Below are 24,419 nucleotides of genomic sequence, written 5' to 3' on the forward strand. Positions count from 1 at the left end.
TTTCAACCAGGGGTGGTTGTCAAGTAGCTTTTCCTGCTAAAGCCTTGCTACTCAGTGTAGCATTGTAGCCCACCATTCAGTGACAAGTTCTGTTTTCGTCATGGTCGACTGCAGCTGGGAGCCCCCAGGGTGGCACATGATTGGCTGTAGCAGCATCACCCAGGGAGGGATGGTTTCAATTGGCAAATATGGACCCATCTTGTCATTCAAGAATGACTTCTCTGATCAATTGGGTACTTGCAGACACAGTAACTGTGTTACTCGGGTATTGAACTACTGAGTGAAAAGAATGGTGGCTGGCAGAATGCACTTCAGATGAGAGTGTTGCTCACCAGCATATGTTAGAAACTGTGTAAGGACATTCAACATTACAGCCCAGGTCAAACTGAAAGTCATTTAACTGAACGTCTTGACATTTCTGTGTGAATGACAAGAACAGGCTATCCAGCCCAACAATGCTTGCCATTACCCTACCACTAAAGGAAACCTAGATACTAAAAGCTATAGTATCTAGCATTCAAGCCTGGTCTTGAAAAACCCAAGAAAGTCTGGCTCTACTCTGCTCAGAGTTGGTGTTTCCTCAGATTTTATATATAACATATTACTCACCACCAAACTTCAGTCATCCAGAGGAACTCTAAACCAGCTCAGCGTCCTCCAAAGAGACAAAATCACAACGGCCTGCTGATATCAAATCTGAGTAGGACATCTCACCTTACTGCCTGCTGACAGCTCCCCTCAGAGCTGCTACACATCAGATTAACTTGTGACAAGGCACAGAAATTCAGCTCATAACAGATGGATCCCTGGGTTGAATTCCAAGTGAGAAGTTTGTGCTTAAAAATACATTGGCGCTTAAAAGTAGAAATGCTCCATGGTTGAACGTTTGCCAATGCTGACACCAGTTTGAAAGCATTGCTGTGCAGGGCTCAGCAGGAGAGAGCTGGAATGCAGCGTCAGGCTAATATATGCAGCACATGGCTATAGGTAAACATACCCACAAACCCTTGAAATCCAGCTCGTCAGCAGTTTGTGAATTGACATTGGACATTCAGTAGGGAGGGAGGAAAGTAACTAATGATTTTTTAAAGATACTCATAAAAGATGCTCACTTAATTTTGTCAGATGATATCTCACTGGTGGCTATTTTTCAGTTTTCAGGAGTTCATAATACAATGTGATCACTTTCTGGCGAAATACCTCCTTTCATCTTATATATGATATGGGTACAGTATATAGGTATAGTTTTCATGTTTGTGTGCATTTTGCAGTCGAAACAAGCTAAAACAACTTTTACATTTTCCGTATTACATTACATTACATTATTGGCATTTGGCAGATGGTCTTATCCGGAGCAACGTACAGTTGATTAGACTAAGCAGGAGACAATCCTCCCCTGGAGCAATGCAGGGTTAAGGGCCTTGCTCAAGGGCCCAACAGCTGTACAGATCTTATTGTGGCAACACTGGGATTAGAACCACTGACCTTGCGTGTCCCAGTCATTTACCTTAACCACTACGCTACAGGCCGCCCAGCTATGGCTTCTCCAAAATCCTCTATGTGACTAATTCTACGGCTTATACTGTAAACATTTAAAAATAAATTGAAACCATTTTATGTACAGTACAGTATGTTTTTGCGTAAAGTGGTCCTTAATATGGTATGCATTTGAGCTGCCAATCACATGACCAGAGGTCTGGGTTGATTCCTCTTCACAGCCTGTCAGTTAAGCTGCTGAAATTCTGTCAGGTTTCACTTTAAGCATGAGCTGCACATGCCGGAATATAAATGCCAGTGCCTTCATTTCCCTGTCAGAAGGCCTGAAGTGTCACCCTGTCACCATCACATTGATGAGAATAATACACTATCAATTGCCTTCTGTGATTTCATCTTGATTACAGCAGCCGTTTCCTGGAGCCAGCAGGCAATGTGATTAGTGGGGAGTTCTGGGGCCCTCATCCCATCCACTCCGGGCACACTGCCTTCTCTGCCGAAGAGACAAATTGGATGAGCATCCTGCCCACTACCCATCCACAATAGGAGAATCAAACCCCACCTGTCACAGTGTTAAGAAGTGTTTTCACTCCACGGGCCTGGAAAATGAGAGTTGATTGTATTCCTTATGGAGGCAAAAAGAGGCTTCGCCCATTTCTTTGGGCTCAAGCGCATTCTCATCTGTGCACAGCCCACACTGAACAGGTGGAAACAGCTTTTGATAGGTAAGGGTGAGTACATATCCTTTCTGGTACCTTCTCTGTAAACATCTGACGATCCTTGGGATCTGACTTGGATTAAAAGTCCAGACAGAACATGTGTTTTCCTCAAATCCCTCTCGTTGTGGAAAAAGGAAGATCACGGATTTTGCTGGAACAAAGGGAGGCCAGTGGGGGCTTGCTGTCCCTGGCTTGGTAGTAAAACTTGGCGGTGCGCGATGGCTGAATGGGTCTGCTCCCCGTGCAGAGCCAAAGAGCATGGCTACCCTGCGCAGCTAAATCTGCCTGTGGATTTGATTAGGGCCGCAGCAACCAGCTGCTCCCACTGGGTGGCCAAATCATTTTCCTGTCCTTTTAATCAAATTAGATAAACGGGGAGGGCCAGGGAAGGTGCGGATGGCATTACTCAGCACTGTCCACAAAAGGTAGACGCATACACTTTGCAGCTGGGGGTTAGAGAATACACACAGGGGTAAATTTTGTTCTGTTTCTGCCATCTTGTTGATTGCTGCCTTCTTCGGATTTGCGCAAACCCTAGAGCCCGATAGAAACGTAAACATTAGGGAAACAATCACTGTGTCCTTCATTACCACACTCAGCAACCCAAAAGGGATGATTGTGCAGATGATTTGCCTTCGGTGTCGGCCATTCATTGTAATGTGAATTTTCTCCATAACTAAGAACACAAGCGGCCTGGCTAAGTTGTTGCCAAGGGAGTTATGCTATCGAATGAATATCCATGCATATATGAGAGAGGAGCCATTATGAAGTAAATATCTCTCACTTGGGAACAAAAACAAATGAGAAATAAATTAATTGATTGTTATTCTTCCAAAAGGATATGTCTTATGACCACATGTAGCACAATGACGAAGGTTCAACAAATCAGACAAAAGCTCTGGAGAGTAAAATTCCCTCACTGAAGAGTCTGACAAGTGACAATTAGCAGGCCCCTGTGATTTATTATGTGTCATTTAGCAGTATATTAAACTGTTCACTGAGATTCTTACACATATCTAAACAGACAAGGGTGGTTATTGCCAAAGCCCTTCATCATGTTAATAATATCCCCAGAAAACCGTCCCGCAATGAACATTATTCTCTGAGCTCAGTCAGAATTAGCAAGCTGGAAAACAAGGGGACGGGTAGTCGCCAAAACTCGAACAGTAATTACACCGCAAGGAATTCCACTCAGAGCTGGAGCTGAGCTGCTGTTAAATGGGTTATAAATGTGCCTTTCTGAAAAGATGTCGGCAGTAAGTTGTCCAATGCAGCCCTTGCAGTGACCACGGTTCTGTCCTCATCAAACGAGGCGTTCTTCCGTGAAATGCTGAGCAGGTGGCAGCGCTGCACGATAGCGCACGGTGGCCTGGGCTTACAGACAGAGAGGGCTGGAGGCCTGCATTTCCACCCCACTCCTTTCCCTGGCATTTAGTCACAGGAACCTACTGAAAGGCTGATTACCTACCAGTTCCATGATGGATGCTCTGCCCTCCGCAGTGAATCCATTTTGATAACCCTTTTAAAAAGTGTTGCATGTGCCTGTATACAGTGGGAGAGTTCACTTTATGGAAGTTTTATTCACATTTTTTCAGTTTAATGTATATTTTCAACGGTCCCACACCGTTTTTGTGCAATAAAGGATTGATTAGATACCTACTGGAGTGTCTCACAACCGCTGGGGTAGATGTGGTTGTGGTTAAAAGCAAGAATAGCTGCATATACAGAAAGTAGTGTTAAAAAAAGCTCCAAAAGGTGAACCAGTATCAATGTGAAATGATTCAGGATGATGACATTGTGAGATCACTTTTGCATTTATGTGGGAGTTGATTAGTGACTATAATCGCACATACCTTCAGTCCCTGATTACTAAGGCATCACACACATACTGTATTACATGTATTCTCTTTAACATACTGGACATTTTAATTGGCTAGTTAATGCTTCCCACTCATCATTTCTTTTCTACATGCTCATTAAAACTGGCCCACATAGGAAAGCATACTTCCTGACCCACTTGGAATCAGTCAGATAAAGGTATCTGACGTGGATTTTGTGTAGAATTTATATAGCCTCTAAAAACTACAAGAACAATAAATTTGAAATGAACGCCAGAGGAAATGTGTAGTTGCACATTCCAGGTGCATATACGAGTCAATGGTATACGATCAAAGGTTAATGTATAAAGAGTTGTGTATCCCATACAAAATTTCTATTGGTTTCATTAATATTCAAAAACAATATTTTTTTAAATCCCATAGAGACAGAGGTTAAGGTAGTAGTAAAATATGCTTTGTCTCTTTCGCTGTTGAGCTTTGAGAGAAACTAGAACCTTTAGGAGGCAGGAGGCAGAACACAAGGGATGATTCCAGTGACATGAACTTATATCCGATTACCACACGGCAGCTAACTGTATCCTTCCACAAGTGCTGGTGCATAAAGCATCATAAAGCACATCATCGCAGATTGAGTTACAGTGGATTACCTGATTTATAGTGCCTGACTCCACTGGAAACCTCATATGCAGCATGTTTTTGAGAAGGGCGATATTTCTATATCAGCACTACTGTCAGTCCTGGTGTAAATACACTACACACCTTTAAGGATGGCCTAAATTTTACAGATGAATTTGTGCTGTGCATAGACTTGGCTGTATGAATCATGTCAAAATGTAATGCTAGTTAGGTTTTATTTCAGAACCAACAATGGCAGAGGCAAATAAAAATGTAATACTTTATATATTGCAATTGATGAAACTAGACTGAAGACTGAATGCATTGCCTGAATGAATGTGCATAGAATATCTGCTATGCCAACGTTCAATGAGACACTATGTATGAGGGAGCAATGAGAGTGGTCAGAATGGGACAGGTGATGTAAAATATGTACACATTAAAATGATGGGCAGTATACAGTATCTCGCACAAATAATGAGACAACACAGCGAAATGGGTAGGGAATGAAATAAGTGGATATATAACATCTCAGGGTACTGCAATAAGAATGAACATATTATTTATTCACAAGTAAAAGTCAATGCAAGCTGCCATATCATACATTTATACACAGGATTTGAAAACCCTATACAAAACCAAGGACATTTGAAAATATGATTTGATATGAAATGTGGCCTTACATACATTTTTAAAATCATTCTTAAAAAATGTTTGGTAATAGTCAGCTCAGATAACTGACCACGCATCAGTGAAAGCCAGGGATTTTATTACAAAAGAAGAGCAAAACCAAAACAATGTAATACAAAAAGATGAATAAAAATCTCATGCAGCATCTTCAGAAAGGGCCTGAGAGTATATTCGTATTAAAAGAAGAAAAACAAAATCAGTTCAGAATTATTACAAAATAATAAAAATCTAAACCAAAAGAAACAACAAACAAGCCAGGGTTTTTGTCTCTACCTCTGAAAAACCGAACAGTTCATAGCCTGTGTATTGAGTTCATTCAGAGAGAAAACAAATGAACACAAAAACATACTGGCAGCTACATTTTGCTGTAATTACGATGTCATTTGTTCATGGCCCCAATATCTCACGGCTGCAAATTGAATGACTGCATCCTCATGCTTGGACCTGGAGATTCTCACATCTCAGGCCACTGACAGGAAACTGCCATCATTCTGGGTGGGGACCGGCTGATTTGAGGATATGCGTGTATTAACAGAAAGATGCAGTCCTGAACTGGTACGCCTCCTCAGCTGCATTGGCAGTGTAGCGCCGTTTAAAAAAAACTAGAAGAAATGAAAGGCAAGCGCTCTGTAACACGGTTTGGACCAGGGTCCTGTTGGACACTGGAACTGTGAAGCATCGAAACTGGTCAAGACATTTGTGCTAACACTGACATTTTGAGGTTCTTGGTTGGAGCAAAAGTGGTGGAATGCATAGACTGGCCTGGGACCTTCCTTATGGTATCTCACCTCTGCCCCTTGCTCACCCAGAAGAACCCCACCTCAGAGCCACTGTAACGAAACAGGCTTGTGGAAGAACCACGATGCGTGCAGGGCTATTTCTCAGGGCGGGGCTGGCCCTTGCGCTGCAGAGTACAGGCGCTTGTGGAGCCATGAATCATGTGGGCCTCCTGTTGGGAACGGCCTGGCCCTCAGGATTAATGGGCTGCCAATGCCACATCTCCATTTAAATAAACAAGGGCAAGCACTCCCCCAACAACAGGTTTGCTTTCTCGTGTTGTGCGAATCCGCCGGCAACCATCTCAATCAAGGCAAACGAAAAAGCCGAAGGGATTCTGCAACACTGCCGACCAAGGCGTAGTTATGACAGCAAGTCGAGGCATTGACAAAATAATGCAGTACTGTTAAAAGGTTAGCCATCCATATAAGAGAAACCAAAGTGGACAGAAACCTAAGGTCTTAGAGGCTGTATGACCACGGGCACACGTTGACTTGAGGTTTGAGCATGAGAAAGGCAAAGTTTGGGATGCAATAACATTAACTTATTGCTTTAATTTTTTTTTTCCTTTTATTTATTTTTTCTTACCTAAAATGATATTTTTACATACTGTATAATCATATAAATACACTATACAATACAATATAAAATACGTTTATTTTTCTTAAAAGGAATATGTTTAGGGTTTGCTTAGGTATGCTGGTTTTAATACTAGCACCAATACAAAAAATATTCACTTGAAAACAGTCTTAAGAAAAAGGCACTTTCGGATGTAGTGAAATGAATTGGTTTATGACATCTGCTTTCTGTCTCGCCAACGCAGAAAATGTAGAAACTTTGCTGCTTGTTCAAAAGTCCTGCTCCATTCCTGTCTGTCCAACAACGTGAAGATTTCTTTTTGCACAAAGAAAAACCCCTTTCCCCCATGTGGCTTTTCCCATGTTCAACGCCCATTTTAGTTCTGTCTTTTGGCTGTGGGGCGCCATCCTGTTGCCTCGTTCTTGGCACATCTACAAACTCACTGCTACACTTCGTCATCCTTCCTTGTCGACTTTCTGGATTCCCTCTCTCCCTCTGTCGCACTCTCACACTTCGACTTCTCGCAGACCATCTTGAACGTCCGATGCCACCCCAATGTCGAAGCACGTCACCATCATTACGCGCGACTTGCATAGGTTGACGCAGTACTCCAGTTCGTCTGTGACCTGCTCCAGGGCCTCCAGATACTCCTGTGACTCCTTATCCAAATCCTGGTCCACCTCAACTGTAAAGAAAGAGATGGGAGAAAGAAAGAGGACTTCAGTAAGCAGCTCAGTGGGCTGGAGAATATTATTCACAGCAGGACCACTGGGACAGACACGAAATGAGTGCCATCTTGAAAGAAATAAAAGGAATGCTTCACTTCTGTTGATAGTTCTATAATTTCTTTAACACAAGCTTTGTTTTGATGAACAAGAGACTAAACAGAAGGTATACTAATCAGCTTCCTTCCATTGACATATTAGAATGACCACAGATCCACAGTGGACGCCTTTTAGGCATTACAGCCCGCATGGCAGAGGAAGGTAGTTTATATAACGTGCCTATGCCCGTCGCTGCTCTGCTCTTGACAGGAAGCACTGATGAACAGGTTGCATCCCTGGCCGAAGCCTTTTAAAAGCTCAGCGAACAACAGAGACATGAGGGTCTATGAGAAACAATTCACCCCTTTGCCCCGAAACAGCAAAGGGAAAATAACACTCTATTGATTTTCAGACACTGTGGGAGTGCTCACAGAGATGGGGCTTTCAGCCCAGTGAAAAGCTGCCGTGCGTTTCCCCGGCCCAGGCTTAAAGGCAGGGGCTTGGTGTGGCTTCAGCAAAATAACGACTTAATGTCTGTGACCTTTATGGACCCATTTATTCCTATATTTCTCCATCTCGGAAAAAGTCCCATTCAACCATAGGGACAACAAATGAAAGCTTTTTAAATTTGAATTATTTTAATAGCAATCTCCACTCTGAAGGAAGTCGCCCTGAATGCCTTTTGATTAATAAAACACAGATTCCAAAAATAGATTATCATGCACATAGTTGCAAAGAACCGAGAGACTGATGCTTAAAGAATTACAACTCTCATCCATTCGGCTGTAAAAAGTCTCTTTCTACGACCGGTTTAATTCATTCAGCATTACAGTACTAGATTTACTTGCATGGCTTTGTGCCTGTGGAGTGGATAATAATGCCTGTTATGTGGTTTTCAATCCGCCACAAACTTTAAAAGGATTTAACAAAATGACACGTTCAATTCACCACTGACTGTGTGACAGTAGTGGCATACATCATTAGCAATGCTGTCCACAGTTCCCACTTAAACACCCATAAAGGAGGAAAGGCATTAAAAGCCGTGGTTAGAGGCCTGCATCCTGAACTATGCGTGGGTACAATGAGTGGCTATTGCAGGTCACAAGGGGCAAACGTGGGAAAATGGCAAGCCCTCTGAAGTATCGCCTGGTGGTAACCTTTCCAGGACTGTTCACACTAGGTGGGCCTCCAGGCTTCTGAAGCAGCTACAGATCACCAGCAGTCAGCTCTAAGTGTGCGGGGAGGAATGTGGGCATTGTGTGATAAAGTAAAGTGGCAGACCAGGTGTGGAGGGCTACTGAATATCAGATGTGCATACGGCTGATTAGATTCCCTGGCCACTGTGGGGGAAAACCACCTCCACATGGCTCATCGATGTTTTTGAATACCCTGAACAAAATGGATTGCCAATTGGAAATCAGTACTATTCAAAGTATTTAAGTATTCAAATATTCCCATGCTATTTATCACACAAATAACAGGCCGTTAAAAACACAACACAAGCAAAGTGATACGAAGGATCATGTCACAACAGCACAATGCAAAGTAGACAAACCGGAGAGTAAACATAAGTATACATACACCATGACAAACTACGAAAACACAGATATATAGACGTACAATAGTCATCTAGCCATCACAATTCGGCCCTTGTCAAAGTCGCTCAGATCCTTATGCTTGCCCGTTTTCCCTGCTTCCAACTCATCAACTTCAAGAACTGACTGTTCACTTGCTGCTTAATATATCCCACCCCTTGACAGGTGCCATTGTAATGAGATGATCAATGTTATTCACTTCACCTGTCAGTGGTTTTAATGTTGTGGCTGATCGGTGTATGTCCCACAGAGCTCCGTAGTACTCACACTCTCCTGTCCACTTGCTGGGATCCATCATCAGCCTCCGCTTGGTGTCCTCCAGTTCCTCTTTGAGCATGTCGTGCTTGACCCGCAGGTCCTGGATCTGCTGCTGCCGCCTCTCCAGAATCTTCAGCTTAGTGTTGAAATACAGCAGGCCCTGAAGGAGGGTCATAACCAGAGGTGAGCTACTGTGCTGTCACCTCGCCCAGCACAAACGCCATTACAACCTGCTGAGTGCAAGAACTGTAATGAATCTTTACACTGAGACAGATTATTATAAATGAAACGACCATAAACCATAAGAGACAGGCCTCGTTTCTGACTAGACTAATTAGGACCAAACTCAGGGGGGAAACATTGACTTGGCTTAATCCTCGTTTTTATCTGCAGGATAACCATATGCTGGAGTATTAGGAACAGCTTATTGAAAAGTGCAATAACTGTGCAAGTTTTCCCCCTTGGCTGTTATCAGTAGACTGACAATTACAGGATACGCAAATGTGCTATCAGACATAGCTGTAGCTATACAAGGGTACACATTTGATTTTGCAATATACCTTGTGCTAATTAATCTTCTAGGCCAAGGGATTAATAAACAAACAATAGTCTTGTACATCACATCACACCCTAAACCCAAATGTCCCTCTCCTCCAATTTCTGCAAACACCCTCACAATCAATCCAGATCCTTCCAGCCCGAACAACATACCTTCTCAACATCCTGGAATGGCTGCTGCAAGACAGAACAGAAAAAAGAGCAGGGTGTCAGTACAGACTGGATCAGGGGTCTCTCTCCTCGTCTCTCCCACACACGCACACGCATATGCACACTCACACAGAGAAATGTTGAGCAGGGCAATGGAGGTGATGCAGGGAAAAGCAGTTCATTACGGCGATTCAGTCACATAGGCTTTCAAAGACGAATTGAAGATCATCTTTTCCTAATTGAAACTAAATCAAACCACCATCCAGCTGATTTAATATCTTCTTTTAACAAATCCCCTTCTGCCTCGCTCCCACTTGTGGGAATGGTTAATGACCCATGGAAGCGGAGAAGGCCATAAAGAGCGATCAAGCAGCCCAGGACGGTGGAGGAACCTTCATTTATCACACTGTCCTCGACCACACTTGTGTTCCACATCTTCCTCCACCGCTGCCTGGCCCCAGTAATCAGTCATATCTAAACCAATTAACCCTAGACAGTAATTGCTTTCGTGATCCCTCCACGTTCCTGCTGAACCCAGCGTACAACAGCACAAAGAGTGGTCACAGACACTTAAACGCAGTCATTTGCCTACAAGCTGATGGAAGGTCAAATAGCTGAGACAGACATTCTTGTCTTGTTCCTTAATAAGAGCTTAACCAAGGAAGATGAGCAAAGATGTTCTTTCAAAGTCAACTTTCTGTTGACTGCTCATCCAGAAAAGCTCTGAACTAGTATCATCATTTAGGCACACAAGCAGTAATGAGGAACAGCTTAATTGAACATTAAGTAGGTTTGGATATTGGTTCAGAATACTTAAAATAATGTATACATACATTCCATGGTTCAGGAATCTAACGTGGACCGAAACAATCCTGGTAGACTAAAGCCAGTTGCAAATAAAAAATGGAACCCTTTCCTTCAGTCCACTTGACATTGCGCTCACCTCAGCTGCATCCTCTTGTCGTCTCCTCTGTAGTCGCTCCACATCGTCAATCTCATACACTTTGATCTCAAAGGGCTCCTTCAGAGTCCCGGGCAATGGGGGCAGGTCCACCCACTGGCCCGTGGCACTGGCCTTCTTCCCAAGAGACGAGGTGTCGGGCAGAGGAGCCGGGATCAGACGCCGCCGCTGGAGGCCTGGAGCAGGAAAACAAACAGAGCTCAGCTTTAAATGAGCTCTGGAAGCATATACAGGGAGTACCCAACCACAAACGTGCATGATGTGAAACAGGCTGAGGTGTAATAGCAGACTACATAGAACTCCAGTTTGTGGCATTGATTGCATATTTATAAGGTATAGCACTATCTTTAACATCTATAGCAGATATGAATTACAGAGGTTGACTACATCAATCTGTGAATGAACAGAACCAGGTTATGAGTTCCCACCGCACTGGAATTCAATATAGTTTTATTGCTTGCATCAAACGCATCTCCTATCTCCACTTTGCACATATATGAGAATATGAGAACCGGTTCTCTGGATTAAAAAACAAGCAATCACTGCATTTCTAATGTTCACCATTCTACAAATTCATTTCTTGCTGTATTACAGTAAAGCAATCATTCTAAGCGTAGTGGTCAGTGTTTCAGCAATTCAGGTGGTGAGAGAAGCAAGCAGCCGATGGGAGGAATACCAAACTCCAAATGAAAGTGAGAGCCTGTACTTTCTCCATAGATTACCACAAAACTGCCTCGAGGCACAAAACATCCAACCTGTCAGGGATGTAATACCTTTTTGAGAAATTTGTGCAATTCTAAAGAGCTGTTGCTATTGATTTTGTAAAGCAGATTCTAGACATGCACATGCTGTGCGTGCTAGGGCATCACAAGTGGGCCCGGTGCTTGTGCTAAGAGGCCGAACCTGTAGGCTTTCATTCTGCAAACTAGTTCTCTTAAACAACTGGTCGATCTTGGGGACCACTCAGAGGGACTGACCCTCAAAAAGGGGATAAATATAGCTCTCCCTCAATGAACTGTAAATTAGATCATTTTATACAGAGGCAGCTGGTTAAGGCTATAGCCTGTCGTTTTCTTCACAACAGTCAAATGTTCGTTTTAACATGTTCACTGAACCTTTGTTGAAGAATAATTTGCAGCATACTGATCCACATTCTGAGGACACGCAGGGAATATTTGTAGCAACTTCAAACATTCACAAATCACTTTAAAATGAAGCACTAGTACTTACCGTTAGACCTCTTCTTGGGGGACTTAGAAGCCCTGGTTCGGCCAGAAGAGGACACGCCACTCTCGCTCATGGAATCGTGGGCAGAGGAGGCACTGCCAGTGGCTTCACTGTCCCGGATCATGCTCTCATAGCCGCTGCTGCCCCCGCTGTGGTAGAAGAGTGCAGTGCGGCCCATGGCTGGAGGAAGCTCCCCACTCAGGACGCTGCTATTGTCGCTGCCATGCCCACTGCTGTAGCGCTGAGGCCTTCTTGGTGCTGTGATCTTACTGTAGGGGGATGGCAGCATGGGGATGGAGGTCTTGTCATCACTGAGGTTCACCCCACTGTCGTTGCCGCTGTCCGAGTCCCCGGAGCCCCTGAAGTGCTTTCCGGGGCTGCCCGACGCCAGCTCGCTGACTCTGCTGTTGGCTGCACGGATAGCTTGCTTTGTGCCCATGATGGTTCCCCTCCCAGGTTTACCACTGACCCCTGTCACAGACCGTGTCGCTGTCTTCCCCGAGGGGGGAAGGTTAGCACTGCGTGTGGTTGGAGCAGCAAGAGATTTGGTGGAGGAGCTCAAGGCCTTGGAGTTGCTTGAGGACAGGCCACGAGCCTTGTTTCCATTTATACCCATTGGCTTGGAGATGACACTGCCTTTAATCTGCCCTGTTTTGCCTGGGGTTCCTGGTGCAGCACAGGAGGGTGGAGATGTAGCAGTGGGGGTGGAGGCAGAGGTTGGTATTCCAAGTCTTGGTATAGACCTGCTGGACTTGCCATTGCTGCCTAAGCTGGCACCACTATTCTCTCTACTGAGTACAGGTTTGGACCCAACTGACGTCAAGCTGTCACATCTCTCCAGAGAAATCTGACTACCATAGCACTGTCCACCATCTCCTTTGCCCCCCCTGCTCTTTAGACTAGATGTTGCTTTGACTGAGCTATAGTCAGCCTTTAAGCTTGATGTTTTGTAGCTACTGGAGTCCACTCGGAGTCGTACATCAAGTTCATCTTCTGATGCTGTTGCCCTAGGTGCTGACGACTTTCCTGCATCAATACCTGCAGACTTTAAGGCACTTGGGGGCAGCAAGATCCTGTTCTTCTGATCTAGGCTGGATTTACGGACTGGTGGAGCAGGGGGAGGGACGCTACCAGGCTTAGAAAGCATACCTTTCTGTCCATTAGTTTTCTTTCCCAAGGAGGAGAACTTGAGGCTTCCAGTCGCTGATGTGGCATCTAGATTCCCTTTGGACTCAGGGGAACTGTGGATGACAGGCACGGTGCCCAGTGTGGTTGCCCCTCTCCGGAACTGAGGCATTTTACTAGGAGTCTCTGCTTTCTTGATGCTAGACTTTTCACAGCCATCCACCACTCTCTGGGATGAGGTAGACCCCTGTGTTTTGGGTGGTCGAGGTACACTGTTGCTGTTCAAGCCTGGCTTCCTGGAGGGTATACCACTTGTGCCGTTCCTGGAACACTTGGTAGAAGAGACAGTCTCTGAACTTTGAGATTGTGAGTGACTGCCCATGCGCAACCAAGGATCATCTGGCTTGCCTTCCTGTCTCTGCAGTTCACGGCTGTTGCCGCCGTTGCTGCTACTCTGGGGGACAGATGAGGTAGGTTTCATTTTCCTGGGAAGACTGGAGTGAACAACATGCGGACTCTGTGCGGGTTGAGAAGTGTTGAGAGTACAGTTTTTTGTAAGTTTAGAACCTCGTGTGGATGCTTTGGTAGAGTCAGGGGATGGTGGGCACTTAGTCATACTCAGGGAGAGTTTGCTGGACGTGGCACTGTCACTGTCCAATTCTGAGAAGCAAAAGCCACTGTCATTCAGGGAGCTCTTGGCATCCTTAGGAGAGAAGGGCTCCTTGTCGAACATGCTGAGGGAATCCAAATAGAAAGTACCCTCAGGACCAATGTGCTTAGACTGTGGTATGAAGCTCTCTGCGGAATGTGCACCTTCACTCTCCAGTGTGCATACACTAACTTCACTAAGCCAGGAGCCGATAGAGGAACGCCTACTGCCAATGCAGTGGAAAGGCTCTTCCTGCAAAGGTGTGACCATCTCTATATTAACCCCAGAAGCACCCACCTGGGAGGTATATGCATCAAACTCATCATTGATACTACTGATGATGCTAACTGGACGTGAGCCTGAGGCCAAGGCCTGCAAAGAGCAGTCACTATTGAAGCTAATAATGCTAGAGGGCCGTCCGTTGTCAATGATGCCGCCAATGGACAGCTCCTCAACCACTGTGAACACCAGTTCATCCTCTCCATTCAGCTCCACTGGCTGTTGTAGGGTCACAGTGGTCCTCAGGATATCCCTGTCAAAACACCTCCCTCTCAAGGTTGAGCGGAGGTGGCTGACCTCCAGTGGGGTCCTGCTCATATGGTGGGCTCTGGCCAGGACTGGAGAGCCCCCGGCTTCTCCCCTTTTCATAGCTTGGTGGCTCATCCCTACAGGGGGAATCCTGGTAGCGGAGCTGCCCTCAGTCTCGGGGTATAGCCTCTTAGGCTCTCTCTGCTGGGGGGGAGGAGGAGCAGCTTTTGGGAGTGGCTTCTTGTTGAAGTAGACCTTCTCACGCACCACCGGCTCAGAGTCTTGAGACGCTGCGCCACCATGTTTGTAGCTGCTGGTCTGGCCATCAGAAACCAGCACTTTCTCCCCATCTGCACTTGTACGGCTTGAGTTCTCTGATATGCCCCTTTCAGAGGTGGCACCAGGCCATTTGGAATGTTCCATTTTAGACATTGCAGGGGTGCTGTTGGTGGGGTGAGTTGCTATGCAGTGAGGAGAAATGTTCTCCTGGGAGGATGCTTTGGCAGAAGTTCTTAGGGAAACAGAAACCCCCTCTTTAACTTTGGCTGCTACTCCACTGTCCATTTTGGCACCTGTCTGAGACCCCCTGCCCTCCCCTGTGAAGGAGTTAGGCTCCTCACTGCCATCAATGCACTCAAGTCTTTCCTGAAGCTCAGCAAATGTGTTGCACTTGAAGTGGTCCCGATCTACTGGTTCTTTCACACGCCTCCTGTTCAGTGAGGGTATGATGGGAACAAAAGCAGGTGGGCCCTCGTTGTCACTGAGTTCACGATCAGAAATAGCAGCGCCCCCTGGTCCTACATAGATGACTGTGTCACAAGACTGCTCGCTGCTAGAGGAGTAGTCTGGGTCACTGACCAAAGCTGGTAGGTCTGGGTCCAGGGCCACTGTCCGAGGGTGGAAGGGCCTTAGGTGGGGTGGTCGGCGAATTCGCCCCTCTTCACAAGAGCTGTCCCCACCAGAGGAGCTAGATGCATACTGCAAACAGGAGATGAAAGCAAAAGATTCAGATTAATAGAAGTGCAATTAGCTATACTATAGTTTTTTTATTTACCTTGTCCATTCATTGTTTTGTTTTTTACATTCATTCTATAGATTATACTTTATATTTGCTGATTGAGTTTGCTAATAGCAACTTTGTATTCACAGGACAATCAATTGGAATGCAAATATCAATTCCTTCGACATTATAAGTCAATATTCTTAAAGGTTAAAAGTCCACACCAATCGGCAGACAGATATTAATGCCAATACTATGTATCGGCATGCATGTTATGCATTTAAATTGCACCCCAGATCTATAAAATATAAATATATGCTGTCATTCTGTCTGAAGTATATTTCCCTAATCTGAGTGCATACATTACACACTTCCTTAGGCGATAGTATTGATCGTATGTTGTGAAGCACCAAGAAAAACCAGGACTGAATTATAGCACTAACAACCTTTCATTAGCAGAAATACAGATGTATTTATAGATCTAAAAGCTCACACATAAGAAACTGTTCCAGGCCAGTCTTCCCACACTATTGAAAGCTACAATATATCGGGAGAAACATAACAAAAAGAGGCCTAGAGTTCAATGTATTACTTAAGAATATAAAATCTTTTGACACCCAGCCACCTGCACATTCTGATGTGACAGTAAAAACATGATTACATTCAGAAACTGACCTTGGATTTCTTTTTCCTCATGCGGTGAATGCGGGAGGCCAGCTGAATGGTGGTGAGCGACTCGGCATAATTGGCCGGGGAGTCAGAGATGTGGGCAATCATGGTGGTTCTGCAGTTGATGTTCCCCAGAGATTCCCGCAGCAACATCGTTAGCTTACTGTCCCTGAAACATATTAAAACAATGGTTATTATTCCACACTGCGCAGATAACCTCTTTGTTGTATGTACACCTTCAAATACAAAGACTAAAACTAATCTTTTATACAGGTCTGTATATGTTTATTTTATTTGTTTATATAGAAAGGCCCCAAGTCTGGCTTGCCCTTGATCCCAGTACGTTAAAAAGCAACTACCTGCTTTCACTCCCAACCTTTTCTCCCCATGCTGATCTATTTCCTCCATTTGACTGCCACGCCACTTCTACCACCTCTACCACCTTATCACACCATCTTCCACAACAAATTCCTCCAATCAAATGTTATCAGGAACTTTCCAGATCCATGAATGTATTCCTTTTGAATGCGCCTTCTCCTATTTTTGCTTTAACTGAGGAAATAAACTTGGGCGATTTATCTGTGAACACCATGAAGGTGGAAGGCCAATAAACAGGGAGGCATGCCAGTCAAGCTATAAAGCTGTCAAGGTAAACACACACAAGCAAGCTTCCCTGGCACCTTTCATTATTTATGTGGCCGCTTTGTTTTTTTTTCCCTCAAGAGTGAGAAAGGGGAGGTTGACAGCGGCCTTACCTGTAAGGTACGTGCTTCGCTCCATTTGCCAGGGCGAGGATGACATTGCCCAGGGCGGTGAGTGACAAACACAGGCCCCCGCCTCCATCCCGGCTCTTGCTCAGGACCTTCTCGCAGCTTCCTAGGTCGATGAGGTGAAGTCGGCTCCGCCCGCCAGACACTGTGAGTGAGACAGGGAGCCGTGAGGAGCGCTTCCCCTGATGACGTTCCGTCTGAACAAAGTGTTACAGTTGCCGGTGAACCAGAAGAGGTCGGTCTGAACCGTCAGCCCAGCGGTTGAATTTGCTGTCTGATTTATTCATGAGTAAGCTTCAGTTTAACAGCCAAGTGAGGTTGTTCTAGATACCAGACACATTACTCAGAATGTCTCACTTGGTCCTACTGGCACATTTGTAGAAACAAAATAAAAGCAAGACCTCACAGAGGAGTTGGTATTTTAGAAGATTAATGTTACCAATAACAACTGATAGAATGAGTCCAGCCGCCACACATCACTAACATCAGGATCATACTGATACAAGTGCTTTCACAAATATGTCTGATACATTACTGCAGCTGATTGTTAGAGGAAATTGAAGATTTTTCGACAAGAGGGCAGTGGAGCATTAACCCATTTTCAGCCAGATTTATAAATTAAGAGAAAAGGCTCCACTCATCTCTGGAATGTAAACCAGGCAGTCATTTTCAAAGCCACAGTGCGCCAATCCATACACATTCAAAGAGGGCTCAAGCCTCATTACATATTCAGATTTATTCCTGTATTAGCCAGCATCTACCCCACATTACGGCGACAGGAGTGAAATACTAATGATGAACCTAATCTAAAGGTACCTCAATGACTAGTTCTAGCACTGTCCTATTAACATCTGGGATGCTTATAAAAGGAATTCACACTGCTTGTTAATATTCTTGTCAAGCTTTTATAAATTGGTCTAAATGATGCTCATTAATTTATCCTTTCCTTGACTGAGTGAAAGATTAACATGAGGCTGAGTTTTGTCTTTTCACTGATTTAGCTCCAACGTAGGCCATCAAAATCTGTTAATGTGCGTGAAATGCATTTTCAACAGCCATGAGAAAGCAGACCTGCATTTAAAATGTTTGTAATAGAGGATTTGTTTTGAGTTGGAAGCAAATAAAATATATTGAGTGTTTCAGCGTCAACCTTCTGGTCGACTAAACAAAGCTGACAATATGTGCTGAAATTGCTGTTTGTGTTATTGAGCTATTCTAGTGGCATGCCTACTGAAAGCGCTTATTGCTTTAACATATTGGCAGAAAGAAACAGGGGAAACAGACTGATTCTGAGCGAGTAAGGTCATTCATTAAAATGACAAAGGACACAGATTCTCACTCTCTGAGGAAGTTGCCACCAGTGAACCCTGGGAAGTAATCCATTTCCTATTATGGGTCGTATAACATAAAATGATCGGGGTGCCGATATATTTGATCCGCACGGAAACCCATTGTAAAAATGCAGCCACAGTCACAGCGTCTTGATTGATTTGCTTTTATGGAATGGAAATGCACAAAATGGAGAATTTAGGAGCCATTTTGTTGATTCTAACGCACCACCAAGTGGGCGCGCACACGGAACAGGAATGAGTAAGTGCGCTACCCAGAGGTAATCTCTGAGCATTAGACTGACAGGGGGAGCAGCGAGGGGCCTTACTTCCTCCTTTGCCGCTCTTCTCCATGCGGTACTGGTAGATGTGCAGGGTGAAGAGCATGTGCGAGTTGCGGCGCTCCTCTTCGTCGCAGTCGGGCCTGCTGGTGCTGCGCGCCGCGATGGCTGCATCCAGGAACAGCGCGGCCTTCTCCGCCGTGGGGGCGCGCAGCTCGCTCTGGTTCTGGAGCTGAGGGTCAGAGAGAGAGAGAGAGAGAGAGAGAGAGAGGGTCAGAGAGATGGGAGGAGAGAGAGAGAGGGAGGGTCAAAGACGCGGGAGGAGGGGGAGAGAGAGAAAGCGAGAGAGGGAGAGGCTCAGAGATGCCGGAGGAGGGAGAGAGGGAGTTAGGGTCAGAGACATGGCAAGAGAGAGAGAGGGTCAGAGACATGGGAGGAGAGAGAGGGAGAGGGAATGACGGTCAGAGACACGGGAGGAGAGAGAGAGAGGGAGTGAGGGTCAGAGATGTGGGAGGAGAGAGAGACAGAGGGAATGAGGGTCAGAGACACGGGAGGAGAGAGAGAGAGGGAGTGAGGGTCAGGGTTGTGGGAGAAGAGAGAGAGCATCAGAGATGCGGGAGAAGAGAGAGGGAGAGAGGGTCAAAGAGGCAGGAGGAAAGAGAGAGAGAGGGTCAGAGAGGAGAGAGGGGAGCTGCTAATTGGACCCGAGCACACATATCTTGCCCATTAGAATAGGCCTCCTGGGCAATCACGGAAGGAGATATGCACACAGAGGGAGGGGGATTAGGGGAGGTAATGGAAGAGCAGGACGCGGGAGGCAGGACCCCTTCCCGCGAACACTCCGGATCCGACGGAGAGCAAGGGGGAAGCCTGGCGGAGAGGGCGCGCTCTCGGCATTTCAGAGGAGGGGTGAGGGGAGCTTCAGAGGACTGGAGGCAGCCTTTGAAGTCCCCGTCCGCACACAGACGGGGGAGGAGTGAAAAACAACAACAACATCTGATGGAAACACCTGTCAGCGCCTTCAAAGCTGTCCACGAGATGGTGGCGGGGAAAGCCGTGAAACAGATACCGCGGTCAAAGGTGCCAGCAGGCGGGTCAATAAAAAGGTAGGGAGGCAGACAGCGGCATCGATGGACGGGTTTAGGTGAAAAGCCGAAAGTAGACAGTTGCGGTGGGTAGACAAAGGCCGATTTAAAATATTGAGAAATATGTCACGGGTCTGTGAGTCGGTGAATGAGACTGGACAGAGAGACAGACATTCTGGCTGAGCAGCGATAGCTACTTGGCAGATGAATACATGGACGCAGACTGAGGAGAGAGGCCGGGGAGAGGCCTACCCCCCACGGGGCGAGGCTCACCTGAGTTCCGCAGATGGGGTCCTCGCGCAGGTAGACCCCGGGGGACTGTCCATCCTGCAGGCTGCCGCTGGCCACCTCGGACAGCAGGTCCTTCAGCGTCTCGTCCTTGCCGCAGATCTCCACGGCCGACACGCGGATGGAGAAGCGTGTGCCCGTCTTCTCCTTGCGCTCGTTGATGAGCTTGAAGAGCCAGGATATGGCACAGGGCGCGATGCCCAGACTCTGGGTGGAGCTGTCTTTGCCGATCATGGTGTAGGTCTTGCCTGAATGGGGGGAAAGGTAGAGGGCACGGTGGAATAGACAACAAAGATGGACAACCCTACATGTGACAAACAAATCTCAGTCTGCGCTCTCCTTTTCAGGCAAAAATAATGTTTTTAAAATGTTTATTTTGTATTTTGTACTTTTGTATGTTCCCTTTATGCCTTTTTAATGGCAAATGCCAAAGGCAAATTTCCACTGTGTGAGCAATAAAGCTTTGCATTCCTATTCACATTTGTAAAAGAAAGCAAGAAATAAATAAAAAAGTAAGGATTAATTCAACAGGAATATCCATTTTTTTAACTAAATGGAGCTCGCAGCAACAGTGGCTACAAGGAAACCCTTAACAAGCTAGAGCTGGGAAATTAAGGCACTTCACATTCTCCGTGCTGCAGGGGCTAATTACACAGCTCTTTCAAACACGGCGGCCGCGGCTACCGCTAACATCGCCATCCTGCTCTCCCTGCCCCTTTGGCTCCAGCGCACTGCGCTGCCATTGTGGGCTTCAAATGAAGCTGAAAGAAAAATAGATTTTTCCCTCTCTTGCTTTGGCACAAAGCCCTTCGCCTCCCTCATTGTACAAGAGGTCCTGGAACCTCGGGGAAGGAATGCAGGGAGGCGAACTGCGTGGGGGTGTCGTCCACACTCGCTACGCACACTCAATTAAAGAGAGGGCCTTTAATTCCTTCACTCCCGTCACGCGTTAATTGTTCTGCGGGCTGACGGCTCGCTTTCGCGAGGTGTTCAGGTGTGGTAATTAGCGCTGATGAATTTTGGGGGGGGGGCTTACCGAGCTTGACGTGACCGAAGCAGAAGATGCAGCCGTCTGCGCCGTTCACCACCGACTGGATGACTTCCGCCACCGTCCCTGAACACACCTCAGCCTGCGGAGGGGGAGAACCAGGAGAGTCAGACCCCGCCCAACCCAGTGGAGGCAGCCATTTTCTGCAGCTTTCTTACGTTACCTCAAAAAAAATTACCTTTCAAGCACGTAATGCATTTCCAAGGCATATGCTTAGACCGTGGCGATTCATCAATGGTAGTCACAGAATATATGTGGTAAAGCATGCATTGCCTTTGATTCTTTGTTTATATAGATAGATGTATTTATTTGACAATAATAAAAATATATGCAAGACTAGATTCAGGCAGTTCTTACATAAATTTCAAATTGAGGATAAATACACAAGAAAGCTCAAAGGCTTATTTCTGTTGTTGTCCTACGTAAAGGTGCTCCTGCAGAAAGCAATCTCTTCCCAAACAGCAGGCAGCAGACAACACTCAGGCTGCATGCTGTTAGCAGCCTCCTGTGTATTCTCACAACCTCAAACTACCACCTTGATTTCAAGCTTTCAGTGATACAGGTGAAGCACCCCTACAACACGCCCCCTCCCCCCTGAAGCTAGTGTATAATCTATCCCCTCTCAGATCCATTCCACCAGTCGCCGTCACCCTCCCTCTGGAGCCCAGCCAATACGTCAGTCACCGGGGTCCCCGCTGCTCGGTGATGAAGTTTTCAAACCCCCCAAAATGGCACCTGGAAGGGAGGCGCAGCTGCAGCTCTTGTTATGGCTGCTGCTTCTCCCGCTCCTCTCCTCTCCGCCTGACAGCTTCCCGTCACACAGTGCTTAGCGCCACGCAACCCCCCGCACAATCACCAATCAGCTCTAATTTTTCACCAGGAACCCTGATGATCTCGCCCTTCCTGTCCACATCCCCGTAAGAACGACTGGAAGGCAGGCGATGGTTTGCGTTTCTCCTCGCTGCAAGGAAATCTCCCGCTGCTCGAACGGAGCCGTAGCCCCTCCCTCCCTCCCTCGCCTTTTCTCTTTCTCCCTCAAGATCTCACTTTGATCTCGGGCTCGGTTATCCTCCTGCAGAACCCCATTTGCGGCTATGTGTATTTTCGGGAAGCTGGATAAGACCCTGAGTGGAATTCAAATTATTCCCTGCTCTTAAAATGCCCAGCTGCTCTGGCCTAAATTGCAAGGAATGCCCCAGTCCCAAGATAAGCATTTTTGCACTAAGCCCACCCCCCACCCAGCCGTCTGGAGACCTTCTCCCTGTCCTTGGGCCGTGTCTGCTGCGCTTACTTGCGAGGCGTCCTGGGTAAAGACCGCGTCGAAGGCGAACATCTTGGGGGCCGACACCACGGCGCGTCGGTGCCCTGAGTTGGAGTGCGCGCTGGCCGTGGGGTCGTACAGGGTCAGCTGCTTCTTCCGCGGGTCCACCTTCAAGAAGGACATGGACTCTGACGTGTCGTGAGGCCCCAGAGAGGGGCAGATGCGCATCATCACCTTCACCTGCGGGGAAGAGAGAGGGGCATAGGTTAGCGGGAGGGGTGGCAATGCCAAAGAATGTACCGGAACATCAGCCAATGCCTGGCCACAGTTTAGTGTTAAATCGCTGGTTAAATGCAACAGAAATGGACCATTTCTAACCTGTGTGTGTCTGAGACAACTGCTGAGTGGTGCACAAAGTGCCCTTCAGCTGTAATGTAAAGGATAAACACCAGCCGGCTGGTGCTTGGAGGAGGCCCAATTTGGCAGCCTGAGACATATGGATTGCCCAGCCCGTACCCCGTTCTGGGGCCTAGAATACCCTGTCTGTGATATCGGAGCCGCAGACAAGATGCTCCAGACACTTGCCCAATACTCTTAAGAGTCTCGCCTGGATCTTAAGTGCGATTTACTGAGTTCTAAAAACAAACACTCCAAACAGAATTAACATGTTTTCCCAGAGCCGACAAAACCAGTGTCTGGCTCAACACACTCAGGGTTGCCCTGCATTATGACAGAACAGAGCAGCTTTCTTCTCTACATCCTCCTCATAAAATAAACCAGATCAGTGGTTTATTTAGAGGGAGTGTTCGAGATCAAAGCACGTAACCTCTATCTTGGCAGCTGAAGATCTTTGGAGATATCACCCAGGGGCTAAATGCATTTTGTCTTGCAGAGCAGCACTTAGACCGAGTCACATTAATTTGTCCACCCGCGACCTGGGCTTATCAGCATTTAGGCCATGTTTTTACGAAACACAGACACACTGTTAGTTATGTTTCACCACACAAGAATGCACTGCGGCTCAGATTAAAGGGTTTATCCCGCGTGTTTATAGGCAGGGATGTTTGGCGATTATCCCACCGGCTACTTGAAAATACAGGCCATTTCTCCCTTTCTGCCTGACTAACAGGCAAAAACGAGGTCGAGTGACCTAGAAATGAGCTGAACCTGAAAGTGTGTGCCATCGCAGGTCTCCTGGGTGGGGAGTTGCATTAGGAGTGTAGCACACCAGACAGTCGAGCCCGTCTCCACCACCCAACCCCCCACATCCGAGCTGTCACTCAGCCTGATCGAACCGACCGCAGAGTCCCCTGCCTTTTCCCAGTGTCAGACTCAATACCTGCGAAGGTGTAGATCCACTGAAACGGCGCTGGGAGACAGGTTGAGCTCCGAGGCAGATTAGATTCATTTGCTCCATTACACTTCCGTCTCAACGACGCCCTCAGCACCAACATAATGACTGAGCTTTCCTGCACCTTAAAGCTTGTCTCCTCTCCTGACTGAGCTTACTCAAGATTTAAACAGGTACCAACAATATATACCTCCAAGAAATGCTTCTCTCTGTTCATTACGAATTCACTGAAGTGCATAAATTGAGGCTTATTGGAAAAACAAACAAGGAGTGACCTAGGAAAGCGGGAAGACCTACATCTAAGGACAGGATCCTCTCCAGCTCAGCTTTAGACACCCGCTGTAATTCTCAATCAGCGCTGCCATTTTGATTAAAGGGACAGAGCAGGACAAATGGTTCTAGCCGACGCATCGGACAGCTGCCCTTACCTGCCATCGCAAATCACCTGCCACACACTGGAGTGGCAGAAGACCAGAGCGGGGTTTTGTTTAAGGCAGCGCTGGCGCAGATGTCAGGATGCGCTAATCGGTCAGAGGGGGACCGCACACACATTCCGAACAGGTCTTTTCCGAAGACCTTTTCTGTTTTCAGCAGGAATTTGGCAAAGCAGAGCCACAGTATGTGCAGTAATTCTGTATTTAGCGGTGAGACTGAGTTCAGCAGTCTCAGGGAGGGAGCTGGTGAGCGAGTGGCCACACGCATCATTTGATCTGTGCAGCGGCCCGCTTGGACCCCGACGCCAGGACGCACCGGTATCACCACGCGCAAGTTCACACAGAGCGAGGTTTCGCTTCCTGGGCAGAGAGGAGGG

At 46.6% G+C, this 24,419-nt stretch overlaps 1 protein-coding gene across 1 annotated transcript in view; it reads right to left on the minus strand.

The window, feature by feature from the left end:
• Positions 1-5,211: 5,211 nt before the first annotated feature.
• Positions 5,212-24,419, minus strand: part of kif26ab (kinesin family member 26Ab) — a 110,434-nt gene continuing 91,226 nt past the window's right edge. The window contains exons 7-17 of the mRNA XM_061216774.1: positions 22,288-22,497; positions 20,985-21,078; positions 19,934-20,196; positions 18,624-18,807; positions 16,952-17,111; positions 16,203-16,365; positions 12,229-15,505; positions 10,981-11,174; positions 10,041-10,064; positions 9,339-9,489; positions 5,212-7,397 (exon numbers count right to left, since the gene is read on the minus strand). Of these exons, the coding sequence (XP_061072758.1) occupies positions 7,219-7,397; positions 9,339-9,489; positions 10,041-10,064; positions 10,981-11,174; positions 12,229-15,505; positions 16,203-16,365; positions 16,952-17,111; positions 18,624-18,807; positions 19,934-20,196; positions 20,985-21,078; positions 22,288-22,497 (4,899 nt within the window). The 3' untranslated portion in view covers positions 5,212-7,218. The remainder of the gene's footprint in view (positions 7,398-9,338; positions 9,490-10,040; positions 10,065-10,980; positions 11,175-12,228; positions 15,506-16,202; positions 16,366-16,951; positions 17,112-18,623; positions 18,808-19,933; positions 20,197-20,984; positions 21,079-22,287; positions 22,498-24,419) is intronic.

Source organism: Conger conger, chromosome 1 (genome assembly GCF_963514075.1).
Source record: "Conger conger chromosome 1, fConCon1.1, whole genome shotgun sequence".
Lineage (NCBI taxonomy): Eukaryota > Metazoa > Chordata > Actinopteri > Anguilliformes > Congridae > Conger > Conger conger.